Source organism: Balaenoptera physalus (assembly GCF_965194825.1).
Source record: "Balaenoptera physalus genome assembly, chromosome: 7".
In the NCBI taxonomy this organism is placed as follows: Eukaryota; Metazoa; Chordata; class Mammalia; order Artiodactyla; family Balaenopteridae; genus Balaenoptera; species Balaenoptera physalus.
Window position 1 is genome coordinate 57209799 of NC_138886.1, and position 14792 is coordinate 57224590.

Below are 14792 nucleotides of genomic sequence, written 5' to 3' on the forward strand. Positions count from 1 at the left end.
AAATTTTGTTTCTCATTCATATTTGAAATGAGAGATAACTAAGTATAATTGTACCAGAAAAAGTCTGGGTTTCCTGGACTTCTGCAAATTTAATATGGGTTAACAGTGTGGCAGTTTTCCAAAGAGCTGGGTCCTTTCTCTCCTATAAGTTTGGTATGATGCAGTAGATTGGATGTATGTTTATGTAGTTGTGAGATGAAGATGGAGATTCCAGAGTACTAGTGGATTGATAGTAACATAGTTTGTTTTAATGCTAAAAAATTTACCAGCAGGTTGTTTTTTTACATGTGGAGGGAAAGAAGAATTTTTAGGTTTTGGACATGACTAAGTTGAAAACAGATAAAAGGATTAAAAACAAACAAATAGACAAAAACAAAAAAAAAAAGAAAAAAAGAGTTAAAGAATAGGAAGGAATGAAAGAGATGTAAATCTGGAAGAATAAAGAGTAAATCACAGATCAGTTGGTCAGAGATTTCTCTTGATGCTGTCACGCTAGAATTGTCTAAACCATTTTTTTTTTCCAATGAGGTATCTGAGCTTCCTGAGTGCTAAATTATCTATCTGTTTACTATAAAAGGTAGTTTGATGGTTTAGAATATAATTATATTTCAGGCCTAGTTACTGCCTTTGGCTCTAATTAGTTATCACCATCAGTCACATTCTTGGTTAAATAAGAGGTTGCTATGCCTAAGTAGTATCTTTGTTATTACTTAGAGTAAACAATAATGAATGGTTGTGTCTAATTATGTTAATAACACATTCTTCTTAATTCTTGTTGTCATAGCTAAAGAAAGTGTGTTGTTAGAAAACAACGAAGTGGAGAATATTTCTCTTCCCTTTATTCTTTATTTATGATGTTCTTTCAAAGGGCAACTGGTAATACAAACTTTTGGGTTCTCAAAGCAAATGAATGGTGATTCCATTGAAGGTTTGGCATTTTCCCATTTGATACACAGTCCCATATTTTCATAGCTTCTGTGTTTGGAGATGTAAGACAGTTTTGCTATGTGTTGGATAGGAAATGGATGCTTCTTTCTTACTGTATTTCTGATTTAATGTAGTAATTCGGTTGTACCTTGAAGATAATTAACAGATAACCTTCAAAAACAATAATTTTCTTGGAGGGGAACTAGATTTTGATAAAAACCTAACTTTTCCAATTATTGATTTGAATTTTTGAAGGAAATAGGAATTGATATGCTTGCTTGTGTTTTTAAAATGAGTCATTTTCATTGTTAAGTACAATTAAAATGGTTATCATAAAGGACAGTATCTTACAGTGTTCTTAGGTTTTAAGATACACCCACTACCTATGTGTCAACAGCAGACAGCAATATATGCTTTATCAGACACTTACAAATATTCAAAACAAGAGTTTGCCATCATTGGCTCCTTTCCTCTTTTGATTGTCCTATTCAGTAAATCTGTTTCATCCTATGCATTGGTCCCTTTTTATAATTGTTGAGAAATTAATAATTTATAAGAAAAATTTAAACATTATTTATCCTCTTTGGGCTATGATATACTGTGGTTGACATTCATTGGAATTTTGTATGTAAAAAAGAGAACATTTTCCTGTATATGTACAGCAAATTAGTTTTTAATTCTGAGATTGATAGTGTCTCATGTCTCTTGAAACTACATACATGGAGCCATCTAACACCAAGCTCTTATATTGATAAGAGGCCCCTTTTTGGGGGATACAGTAGAGAAGTCACATGAATTCATCCCCCACCCTCACCTTATTCTACCTTACAGTATCCTACCTGGCAGGATTCACTTGGGTCATGGTGTTTCCCCTCATAAATGCCTGACTTCTGTTGATCCTTCAGTTTCTGTTGTTTCTTCAGGAGGGGAAGCCGAGCAGTTGAGTCTGATTGGAAGGACCCAGCCAGGAGCTGGATGTGCATCGCAGTGGGTTCCACCCATGACAAGGGCCCAGTCCTCTCACGTCATCTCTCAATCCCCTGCAGGGTCATAGTTGCTCTCGATTCTTCAAAACCTCTGTGCACTTCTCCTTCACTCTTAAGACCACTTGTTATACCGGAAGCCTGATTCTTACTTCCTCAGTTGCTTCAACTTTCCCAGTAAGGCAAAATTTAATAACACTAAGACCCTCTATATTCTTGTAGTCAGACCAATTTAAGGCCTTGTCCCCTGTGTGTCTGTGTCTCTTCTTGTCTGATAAGGGCACCAGGCCCATTGGATTAAGGTCCCACCCTACTCCAGTAACCCCTTATGTAATTACTTCTGCCATAACCCTTTCTCCAAATAAGGTCCGCATTCTGAGGGGGGGTAGCACTTCAACATACCTTCTGGGGGTTGGGGAAGGGAGACATAATTTAACCCATAACAGCCACATCAAGTGGCTATTAGGCTTGTTATCTTATTTTAAGCTATTCTTTCCTTAGTTCCTTCCTAATTATCATTTAATTGTCATAAATAGACTGAAAAGCAGGATAATTTCACACATTTTTGCATACCTTCAAAGCCTTCCTTATCAGACATTTGCACGTGAGAGTTTCTTTTCCTCCCATAATTAGCCATCCTGTGTGTCACAAAGAAAATATGTTAAAGTAATACCTCAGTTTGGGTTTTTGTTAAGCATCAACTTCTTATTTTATTGATCATATATTGTGGTTATATGAAATTTCCAATTCTACAATTCAGATGACTAACTGAGTATTTGCTGCCTTAGAAAGTTGCTGATTTTTAGAAACATTTTCATCTTGAAATTCGATTGCTGGTTTTCAGTATAAATAACGGAGAGCATGAATTTGATTTCCTGGGAGATAGGAACAAATAATCATGATTCTGTGTAACAAGTCTTAGGGTGGTGAAATATGGAAGAATTCAGTGCTTAACAGACTACTGACGATTCCCTTTAAATTTGGACTTAGCCATTACATACATTACATACTACATAACTAGTATGAATGTTCTTAAAAGAAACAGTAAGAAAAGCCATTCTTATTAGTGTTTTGAATTCATATCCAAAATAGATTACTTGAGAAGTATTACCTAGTATTGGTTATTGCTCTTTGTACCAATATGTAGTCTGTAAATTTCTTTGTTTCTAAATGGGAGTGTTAATGTCTTCCATTCCTACTAATAAAGTCACATAGCACGTTCTATTAAAAGATCTCTTCTAATCTTTAGGGCTTTAGATGAGTGTATTATTTGTAACTACTGACAGGAGTAGATTTTCTCTGTGCTGTTGAAGTTTACTACAACTATTTTTGACTCTGGCATTGTTCCCTTGCATTACTTTGGGTATTTTATGCCTCTATTTCTGAATATTTAAAATCGAAGGTAAGACATATATATGTTTTATTTTAAGGAAGTCTTAGAGTTTATTTTTTTCTTAAACTTTCTGTTTTCAGATAATTGTAGATTCACATGCTGTTGCAAAAGATAATACAGGTAGATCCTGTGTATCCTTTATCCCGTTTTCCCCGATGGTAACCTCTTGCAAAACTATAGTACAATATCAAAAAAGAGGAAATTGACAATGATAGAGTCAAGATACAGAATATTTCCACCACTGCAAGGATCCCTCACATTGCCCTTTTATAGCTGAACCCAGTTCCCTCTCACCATCATCCCCTCCCTTAACCCTGGCAACCATTAATTTGTTCTCTATTTCTATAATTTAAGACATATATTCTTGTATTGAGTCAAACAATCAGTTGAGTGGTAGATCTTGTTGCATGTGTACAAAATTCAAGACTTCTAGGAAAGAGGAATGGGAAATTAAAATCTAGGACAAAATTCTTGCTGTGGAAACTTATATCGTTTATATTGTCCACTCCTTTTTCTTCACGAAGCAAATATTAGTAACACTATACGAAAATAAGAGAGTCTCTGCTGGTGAGTCTAAACTTCATTTCTTCCTTTAGTGAAAGGTTGCGTCTTAAACCAAAATATCTTTAAATTTCTCAGAATCCTCATTTTCCATATTTCTAAGCTAATTATAGTAGAAATGACTTAGAACTCTCTCTTTATAGGCATGCCTCAGATATTGTGGGTTCAGTTCCTTTCCCCACAATAAAGCAAGTCACACAAATTATTTGGTTTCCCAGCGCATATAAAAGTTATGTTTACACTGTACTGCAGTCTATTATGTGCAATAGTACTATGACTAAAAAAAAAAAAATGTACATACTTTAATTAGAAAATACTTTATTGCTAAAAAATACTAACCATCATTTGAGCCTTTAGTGAGTTGTAAGCTTTTTGCAATAGTAACATCAAAAATCACTGATCACAGATCTCCGTAATAATGAAAAAGTTTGAAATATTGCGAGAATTACCAAAATGTGGCACAGGGATACAAAGTGACCAAATGCTGTTGGAAAAATTGATAGACTTGCTTGATGCAGGGTTGCCACAAACCTTCAATTTGTAAAAAGCGCTTTATCTGTGAAGCATGATAAAGCAAAGCGCGATAAAGCAAAGTGCACTAAAATGAAGTTTGCCTGTACTTAACTAATAATAGAAAGCAGTGGTGTAGATAAATAGTACTCTATTCAGAAGAATAATTGGTACAACTTGCATTCAGTGTTTAGGATGAATTTTCTTTGGATGGCAGAATGGTGAGCAGGAAGGCATTATGGTAGGAGCAAAAGCACTGAGGTAAGGAAGCTCATGGTGACTCTGCTCCCTGGGTTGAAGAGGAATGTTCATGTTGACTTGCAGTGGGAGAGAAACCTGGAAATCTCACTAGTGGAGTCCAAGCTTAGAGCCCTTGAATGCTGGGCTCAGGACTTTATTTTAAAGGCAGAGCAGAGTATTACACCTTATTGAACTCCAAAGTGAAAGATTATGATATATTTGAGGGACATTAAAGTGACAGCTATAAAGATGAATTGGTGCTAGGAGAGACTGCAGGCAGGGAAATTAGTTAGCTTTGTTATGCTAGGTTTTAGCATCTGACAGTGAAGGTGTCCTGGTAAAAGGATTTCTGCAGGTAGAGGAAGAGCTAATTATAGATGATGACAGACTGGATTTCTAGGGGTAGAAGACAAGGGAGGGATTAGGAAATGTTGATTGTGAATATAGGAGAATAGAAGGATTGTCATACCATTTATAATGAAATTTTTGTTTGCAGTTGGAGAAGCTGGTTTTAGGCATACTGACTGTTAGCTGTGTCCTGAACTGTTTTTTTTTTTTTTTCTTTTCCTTTTTTCTTTTACCTGAGCTTTCAAGGCAAGATTGGAACTCTCTGGAGGAAGTTTTGGGCTGGAGATTATTAGGAAATTTTAAATTAATTTGCATGGAGATGATAATTGTATTGCCAAAATATTGAAAGACTTACTGTTTCAAGGCTGTTGTTGAGTCAACCAGTCTGTCGCCAGGTGTGTTAGGGATGGTTAAGGTATGTTAGTTACATCTTTGAGACTATCTCTGTTTCACTATTTGAATTCTATCTGTCGCATTGCATGGAGTATTAACCTAGACACAATATAACCTGTGTGAGGTCTTTATAGGAAACTTGCTTTATACGATATGACTTCTAACTATGTATTCATGAGAATCAAAGTTCTAGTGGATTCAAAATAATCTTTTCTTTGAACTTCTTATCTTAACACTATTCCTTCTTTCTAGTGGATATGATTGTAGTGGTGATGGTGGGTGTTTCATGTGATATGATGTAGAAGAGACTGTTTATTTGCTCCTAATTGTTGGTTACTTTGTGAGAGTATATTTGTTAACAAACATTAATGTGATTAAAATATATCTTGGAGAAAATTTATCTCAACCTATTGGTTAAATTATTCTAACCACACATTTATTAGCTACTTTTATTCATTGTCAACCTAGGTTTTCAGCTTTACAGTATTCAGCTCACTGATGCATCCTTGTGCTGGGAGGGTAATCCTTCTGTTGCAGGCATGCTTTCAAATGTGTGCTCTTTCCCTTCAGTTGTTCTTGGTACACAGTTTCCAAGAACTCTACAATGCATTTTAACATCTTATTCTACTGTTTATAGATGTGAATATACAGGTTGTCACCTCCATTCAGAAGAAATTGAGTTTATTACTCACTGAATGTTTTTCTTAAAACTCTTTTTTTAATATTTATTTTATTTATTTATTTTTATTATTTTTCGGTTGTGCCAGGTCTTAGTTGCGGCACATGCGGGATCTTTGCTGTGGCATGAGGGATCTTTTTTAGTTGCGACGTGCGGACTTAGTTGCGGCATGCGGACTTCTTAGTTGTAGCATGCATGCGGGATCTAGTTCCCTGACCAGGGATTGAAACTGGGCCCCCCTGCATTGGGAGTGTGGAGCCTTACCCACTGGACCACCAGGGAAGTCCCTACTCACTGAATGTTTGAAAATGTAAAACATTATTCTCCATTATGTAGTGACTAAGTATTCGTGTATGGTACATTCAAAGGACAACTCAGTGTGACTTTCTGTAGTTAGCAAAATGTTTAAAGCACTGCAACCCCATTGCGTTTCAGTGCACCTGCAGGAAAGACATGGTGAAAATTTCAATGGATATCTTTGTGAGGAAATTTCAGCCAGACAGATACCAGCTTTGGAAACAAGGAAAGGATATATATACCATTGATCACACGAAGCCTACTCCAGAATCCACCCCTGAAGTAAAAGCATGGCTGCAGAGGAGGAGGAAAGTAAGAAAAGCATCCAGGAGGTAATGATCCCGCCCACACCCCATCCTACTTGTACTTACTCAGTTAAAATGGGTCCTTGAACATAATGTTCTCAAAGACTATTTATTTGCTTTTTTTTCTGTTTATTCACCATCAGTTTACTTAATATCTTATGAAAAATTTGAGGCAAAGTATTTTTAATTCTTTGGAAGTATAATAAATAAATAGAATATAAACAAAGATGTATATTGTATTTGAGAATATTTTTGAAGTTGCAATGCATGAGAAATAGAACAATTCTAGACTTTCTAAACCCCTTACATTAATGTATTTAAAGATTTATCAGTGCCCTCTATTCATCTCCTTATTTTTGTCAACTTCAGTAACTCGATTTCCAACTTTTTTATTTTGCTACTGATTTTGACTTTTAGTAGTTTTCTTCTTCATTTGTCAAACATCTCAGATATTACTTTTCTCATTGGGATGCCTATATATTTTGCTACATTATACACACTTGGCTTTATTCTTTCACAAGATGTAAATCAGAGCATGTGGTGTTTCTGTAAAGTGGTTGTCCCTGTGTACTTTAATCTACATTCCATTTTTGTGGCCAGTGCCATTTCAAAAGGCTTTAGGCCTGTCGTGGTCATCTTGCTGTCTTAAAACACATTAAATAGTGTGTGTTACGTTGCTCAGATCCTCAGGCAACCTTTTTAGACTTTTATATTTTCCAGGTTTATATTACATTTTTACTCTCCAGTATTACTCATTGTTTTTCTTTCAGATTGTAAAAGTAATATTTGTGCATTGGAGAAAATTTGTAAAATAAGGAAAAGAATAATGAAGGAGTCCCAAATCACCCATAACCTCACAATCCAGAGATAACCAGTGTTAACATTTTGTATATATCCTTTACATATATATTTTTATTTATTATATAATATTATATACATTTCCAAAATTGGGGCCATGCTCTATTAATAATTTGATGACCAGTTTTGTGTTTTTTCATGTAACTGAATGATTTGCTTACAACGTAATTTCTAATGCCTGCATGTATTTAATCTCCTGTATTTGGACCTGTAGCTCGTTTCTAGTTTTTTGCTACTAACCAAATAACACTGTAATTTTAAGTCTTTGCCCACACGTCTGTTGCTTATTTTCTGGCTCTCTCTCTCTCTCTTCCCCCCAACCCCCACTGACAATTTATTTTCTGCTATTTTAGAATGCTAGTGAGTGGAGGAACCTTAAGAACATGGAGTCAAACCAACATTTTATAAGAGATATACTTGACGCACAGAATTAGTTAGTAGCAGAATTAAAACTCAGGTGTTCTTATTTCACCCTATAGTCTACAGCAGTAATTTTCAAACTTTTAGTTTTCAAATCAATTTAATAGGTTAGGAACAACATTTTAAAATTAGGAAGTAAAAGAGAATAAAATGCATTGTAGTTCTTCCCATGAGGTAAGGGTAAGTATTAATTCATGACATGTGTGAGCGTGTGTGTCTGTGTGTATTGTGTCATCATCTGAAATGTATAACTTACTGTGGGTTGCATTCAAAAAAGTTTGGGCAACACTGATTTAGAGAGTCACTGTGTTTTGTAAATGTGCGAATCCGCATTGCCAAAAAAGTTCACTGTGGAAGGAGGCAGTAGTCAGTCTTGAGTTCAGTAGCCAATAGCACATCTTGAGAATTGTTCTTTAATGGACAGAAAACACAATACTCTAATTAGGTGTATGATCTGGTCTCTTAGTTACTAACCACAGTGGTCCTTGTGGGTTGACATTGAATATAGATCTTTGACATTGAACAGATTCGAAGGGCCTTTCAGTAGGTTAAAATAATCAGTGGTCTTTGCTCACCCAGTTAGAAAGCCTCATGTTAAGGGGCTTGTTTATTATGCTCACCTTTGTGGTTTGATCATCGAGTTTGCTGATCTCCCTTAAGTAATATGCTATATTTAGGAAAATCTAACGAAGGGAATGATTCACTGAAATCTCAAAGAGATGTCAGCCATCTTATTGTAAGTGTACTATGCTATTCATAATGTAGAGATATTCCACGTAGGCCACTGCATGGGTTCTCAATACAAGTGATGATGATACCAATACTGTTACTTCCAGCAGCAGCCAAAGCTAATTTACATAGGTTATCCCTGGCTACCCCCTTTATCTTATCTGTGACTTCCTATAGAAAAACACTAATGTGTTTTCTTGTGTGTGTGTGTACTCTGAAGTACATGTGGTTTTGATTTGACTTGTAATTCTTCTTAAATGAAAGTGTTAGAAATGTGTCATATACAAAAGGCATCTGCAACAAAGCTATCAAGTGACTTGCTGGAAAATACTAGAAGAGGAAAAATTTAAAAACAGCATCCACTCTGAAAATAAATAATACATTGATATAAGATGTTAAATACATATGGTTAGCCTTCCTCCTCTCTTAATTCCTTTAGCTAATGATAATTGGCATTTAATCTTAATGCTTTTCATGCATATTTCAGAATTATACGAAACTCAGGGAAATATAGCCACCAGTTCACCTTGGAATGTAAATAATCTACTCAAATTTTAACAATAGCTTTATGGAATCTCCTCATTTCCTTTTTCTTTCTTCATTATCTAAATAATATTTGCTTTTATCCTTATGTCATCATTTTTCACTTTATTTTTATTTGGAGCTTTAATATTGTTATAAAATTTTAAGTGATTTTCCAATAATGTTTAATAATCAATAATATTTAATAATCAATAATGTTTAACAATTTAGAGTTGTTTTAATTTTAATTTTTAGTAAATTGTTATTAAGACTCTTGTTAACATTTCAATTTCAAATTTGATCTATTCATTGTGAAGATTATCTTTGTATAATGTGATTAAAAACAATCAGTTTTTTCTTCTCTTTTTTCATTAAGTGAAAATAAAATTTGTATATATGTTTTTTCCTGTCCATTGGAAACATTGTGTTCTGACTCTAGCTTCTTTTGTTAAAAGCTTCCAGTGCACTAGTTCTCACTCTAAGAGGCCTAAGAATGAGGAGGACGAGGAAGTGTCAGCTGCAGTTGATGTCAGCTGCCCCACTCCTGACCCAGACCCAGATGAGCTCAAGGACAGTGAAAAGCCAGAAGAAGCAGTGAAACTAGCAAACACAGAAGCACCTTCGGAGGAAGAGGCCTCTGCTAGCAGGATGCAGCTGGATCACAATTTATCAGATAATATCAGATTCGCAGGTGAGAAACTAGCTGATTATGTTTCACATATTAGTAGTAGATGATTGTTGATCTGCCTTAAATCTGTGTTTACTAGGGCAGATATATTACTTTTCCACGTAGCTTAACCAATAAGCTATCTAAAACGATGCGGTAACTCAATCAAAAGGCCAAGGGAGTGTTATGAAAATCAGAAGCACCACTGCTACGGGTAATGGAATTTTGAGACAAGCAGCCAGCAGTGCCTATTTCGTTTAATAAAAAAGAAGATTCTAAAATGAAAAAAATTTATTTTTAGTGCAACTCAATTTATAATATACAATACATTTTTTGGAAAGCTTCTCTTGAATTCACATGGAATAGAGAAAACCAATTATAGATAATTCTTTGCAGATTCTTAGCTTCGACTTAATTTTAAGAAGAAAATAAAGATTAAGGTTTTACAAAAGAACAGCAAACATCATTCAGTCCTGTGACATGTATATATAGTCCCCTGGCTGTTTCTCTGCACCAAAGCCATCATCTGTAAATCTCAACTGCTTTGCTTTTCCCCTCTTTTATAGCATATTTCTCTGAAACTGTTTTAATGCTTTGCCTCTTTAATAGTTGTTGGAGATTTTGTCCTTTTCCTAATCGAGCTTGGTGGTAATTCCTGTCTCTCTCTCATACCCCTCCTCTATTGTATCCTTCAATTGTGGGACTCTCCCAAATCCAGCCACCCCCTTGCTTCCTCTTTGTTCAAGGCACGTTATCTCTTGTCTGGACTGTTGCAGAAATTCCTTCCTTCCTGTTTTGCCTGTGTCCACTCTAGTCACCCCTACTAGTCAGCTCTCCATACGGCAGTCATAGTGATCCATTTAAAAGACGTGGTTTGTCTTGTCCCTACCACCTTCTTGCTCTTATTGCACGTAGAGTAAAAGAAAAGGTCTTGATCATTGTCCTAGTTAGTCGGATCCTTGGCTGCTTCTCTATTCTTACTACCTTTTGCTCTTGAAGTACCTATGCTAATAGAGTTTAAATCATAGACATTTTTTTCACTGAGTTTATATTTAATTGGAGAGCTAGACAAATAAATATATAATTCCTATCTAGTGTGCTAAGTGCCACTAGTAGAGATGGCATAGGGTGTTCCTGGAATACCAAGGAAAGACCTGAAACAGACAGGAGGCTGGACTGGCAGGGTTTCTTGGAGTAGGTGATATCTGAATTGACTTGTAATGAACACATGGACGATAGAAAGCAAAGAAGGTAGGGAAGGGGGGAATAGCAAGCAGTACAGAGAACAGGTATGCAGTGCATACAGATATTTCTTGATAGTCTCTCACCATAGTTTTTGGTTGTTGTTTTTAATCACACCAGGTTAAATTAACTACTTTACAAATTACTGGGTAGTTTAAGCTAAGGGTACCCAGGTTTATTATTTCTGTCACTGCCTGGTCTCTTGCATTTTGACTTCCAGGTTTTGAGACCTGGCAGACCATTTAATAGAGGACTTGGCTAGGTGCAACATCCGAGCTACTATGTGATAAGTGAAATGATGCTTGTGTGTGTGCGTGTGTGCGTGTATGTGTAAGGGAGGGAGGAGGGTGAATAGAGATGGCTGTAGAAGAGAAGTGCATGTGATATTCTTCTTTCATATGCTGTCATTGTATGATGCAGGATTAGTGTAGGAAATAATTTTTATTCGACCTCACAGTTTTACATTTGGTTTTTTTTTTTTTTAATATAAATTTATTTTTGGCTGCGTTGGGTCTTCGTTGCTGCACACGGGTTTTCTCTAATTGCGGCGAGCGGGGGCTACTCTTTGTTGTGGAGCGCGGGCTTCTCATTGCGGTGGCTTCTCTTGTTGCGGAGCACGGACTCTAGGCGTGCGGGCTTCAGTAGTTGTGGCTTGTGGGCTCTAGAGCGCAGGCTCAGTAGTTGTGGTGCACAGGCTTAGATGCTCCATGGCATGTGGGATCTTCCCGGACCAGGGCTCGAACCCGTGTCCCCTGCATTGGCAGGTGGACTCTTAACCACTGCGCCACCAGGGAAGTCCCTACCTGTGTTCTTGAGTTACATCCTCTGAGCTGGAATGTTTCCTCAGTAGCATATATTGGAATTAAATTCTTATTTTTAGAAAGATCTCAACTTGCTATTGCTTGGGTAATTATTGTTATTGCCCTGGCTTTTGACATTGGTCTGCAGTGGAATCTCTTTTTAAATCCCTTATTTTGTCAGTAAGTATATTATTTTGCCACCTTAACAATTACAAAGGCTGCATGGTGCTTTGGTGACCTTTCCCACTCAGGTCTTTAGTGGAAATTTAGAGGGAAAGTTTGATGATAGAAGTTTAGTTGAGAATAGTTCAACAGTTCTCAGCAATAACACAGTGTAAGATTTATTAACAGTCTTTTGTTTTACTCCTCAGGAAACGTCTGCCTAAGCACATCTGTGGCAGAGAAAATCAAAACTGAGGCTGACCAAACCTGTGCCACAATTCCGCCTTCAATTCCCAGTGATGCTGACGATTCCATGTCTAGTGGCCATGTTTTGTCTAAGGAATCAGAGCCACCCAAGCTTCCATGGCCAAAGTCACCTGAGTCGTGCTCCTCTGTGGTGGAGAGTAACAGTGCTTTGACAGAGGGAGAAGAGAGTGATGTGGAGAGCCATGGGGTAGGCCTTGAACCTGGGGAAGTCCCAGAGGTCCCCAGTGGAGAGAGAAATGGATTCAAAGTCCCCAGTGTATGTGGCAGTGTCAATTTTTACCATATTTATTGCGTTGTCAAGGCACTTTCCGAAAACAGAATGCTGTGCATCAAAATCTTGCTTTAGGACAGAAATAACATTTCACATTATGAGTCTTAATCATATGTCCTTCAATGACCGGGAGGTAAGCCTTCTGTGAGGTCTGGCTCACATGGTAATAATTCAGAGAACATGGAACTTTCGGCCACATATTGGAGCTTAATTTTCTTACTTTAAAAATTTTTCTAACACTAAACTCTTTATTTTGAGATAATTGTAGATTTATATGCAGTGGTAAGAAATAGTATAACAAGGTCTTATGTATCCATTTTCCCCCAAGAGTGTCTTCTTGGAAAACTATAGTAGAATATCACAATGATACTGACATTGATCCAGTCAAGATACAGAGTGGTTCTGTCACCTCCAATAGTAGCCAGGCTGGAAATAATTTCAGCTGCAAGGCTCTGGCCTCCTTCTGCCAACGCTTAATACCTCTGGGTTGCAGGCTTCCCACAGCCTCTATTTTAAGATTAGGGCTGATCTGGTCATGCTTTTCCCTGACTCTTTCCTCATGGACTCTGAATCTAGGACCAGGCTGACCCTTCTGGTCCTGCCCACCGCGGGAACCAGGCCTTTGCCTCTTGGAAAACTCAAGATCCCTCTTGATTTCCAGCCTCCCCATTCTAACCCTTTGCATAGGGCCTCCCCGTTTCTCATATGTTCTTGTACAATGTTAATATCATATGCTTTCAGTGTAAACTTTCACTGTAACTTTAAGATTGTGAGTGTATCAGCCAAGCTACGATTGCGTGTAGTGATTGTCATAATTTGGTAACCTCTTTTGACCTGTACAACTTGATAAAGGAGTTCAAGTGGATGAGTAAGGGAAGCCTCAAATGTTTGAGCTGATAAATTGTGCTGCCACTGAACAGACCCACTTCTGGATTGCTCCTGCCCATTTCAACTCATCACAGCCTTTTGTAGCTTTAGTAGCAAGGGAGAGTAAATAAAGACGTCAACTTGGAATACTCTGTTTATAAGTAGTTTTAAAATGTCCAATAAAATATAGATGATTTCCTAATTTCACCCAATAACTTTTATCATTTTTATGCATGATTGTCCTACTGAACTATAAAATATTTCTCAGAAATATCTGAGAAATAGAAAAATATGATCTAATTTATTTGAAAAGGTTGCTGAGAAATTTGAAAATAGTATTCACATACCAGTAAATAAAATTTACAACTTAATTTCACATAGCGATTGTAGCTGGATAGATATTGGGATTCTGGAATGGTGAATAAGTCAAATGCCTGTTTATATTTGGTCAGCTTCTTTAAACTAGAATGGAACTGAAAGTAACTTTTCTGTTTCCTTGCTTTCAATGGAGGCAATTCGATTCTCAGTGCTGTTAACCTTCATCTTTATCATTTCTCTGAACAAAGCCTGACTGCCTGGGAAAGCAAGTGCTGCTGTTGAGGGCTGAGGGACTTGGTTTGCTCTCATCGGAAACGGCTGTGTGGTATTCTTTTCTCATACCATGGTGTCAGAGAGTCCTTCTAAGTAATACAGACCCATTTCATTTTTGTGTAGTGTGACCAGTGTTTCTTAGTATTAAGCGTAATGCTATGTGTATGCTGGTAGCAGTCAGCTTTAGTCAACCTTCTCAAGAAACATTGAGTTATTTTTTAAACAGTGTCTGTCTATCTGTCTATCTGTAACTGGACTCCATGCTTTTCCTGGAATAAATCAAATGTGTTCACACCTTACCTGCTATTCCTGCTGTCCAAAATACTCCTGCCCTAGAGAGCTAAATGTACTGCTCCCTCATTGCACTCAAGGCTCCACTCAAATGTCTTCTTGTCAGAAAGGGCTTCTCTGATGACCCCATATAAAATAGCCTTCCCCCATCTCTTTCCATTCTTTGTCATGCTTTATTGTTTTTGTTGCATATTTGCTTAATAATACTTCATAAATATTTACTTTCTACTTGTTTATTGTCTGTGTTCCCCCCCCACCCCCCGCCCCCAATCTATATTGCACTCCTTGGAAGCAGGGACCTTCTGTAGCTCACTCTTAGAACAGTGTGGCATGTAGTAAGGGTTTAATAAATATTTGTTATTGTTGACTAAGTTATAATTCCTCACATTAATTTTTAGCTGTTATAAACTACAGGTAAGTCTCATCCTGTATTGTACTTTGTGATCCCAGCTTTGATTACAATGTTCTC

The 14792-nt window shown here is 36.8% G+C and overlaps 1 protein-coding gene across 9 annotated transcripts in view; it reads left to right on the forward strand.

The window, feature by feature from the left end:
• KDM4C (lysine demethylase 4C) overlaps positions 1-14792 on the forward strand; it is a 431040-nt gene that overhangs the window by 229937 nt on the left and 186311 nt on the right. For 6 of the 9 annotated variants that reach the window (XM_082470884.1, XM_082470885.1, XM_082470880.1 and 3 more), the window contains 3 exons: positions 6470-6663; positions 9621-9856; positions 12246-12559. In XM_082470884.1, the coding sequence (XP_082327010.1) occupies positions 6470-6663; positions 9621-9856; positions 12246-12559 (744 nt within the window). The remainder of the gene's footprint in view (positions 1-6469; positions 6664-9620; positions 9857-12245; positions 12560-14792) is intronic. The other 3 variants (XM_082470888.1, XM_082470882.1, XM_082470886.1) reach the window with 1 other exon arrangement.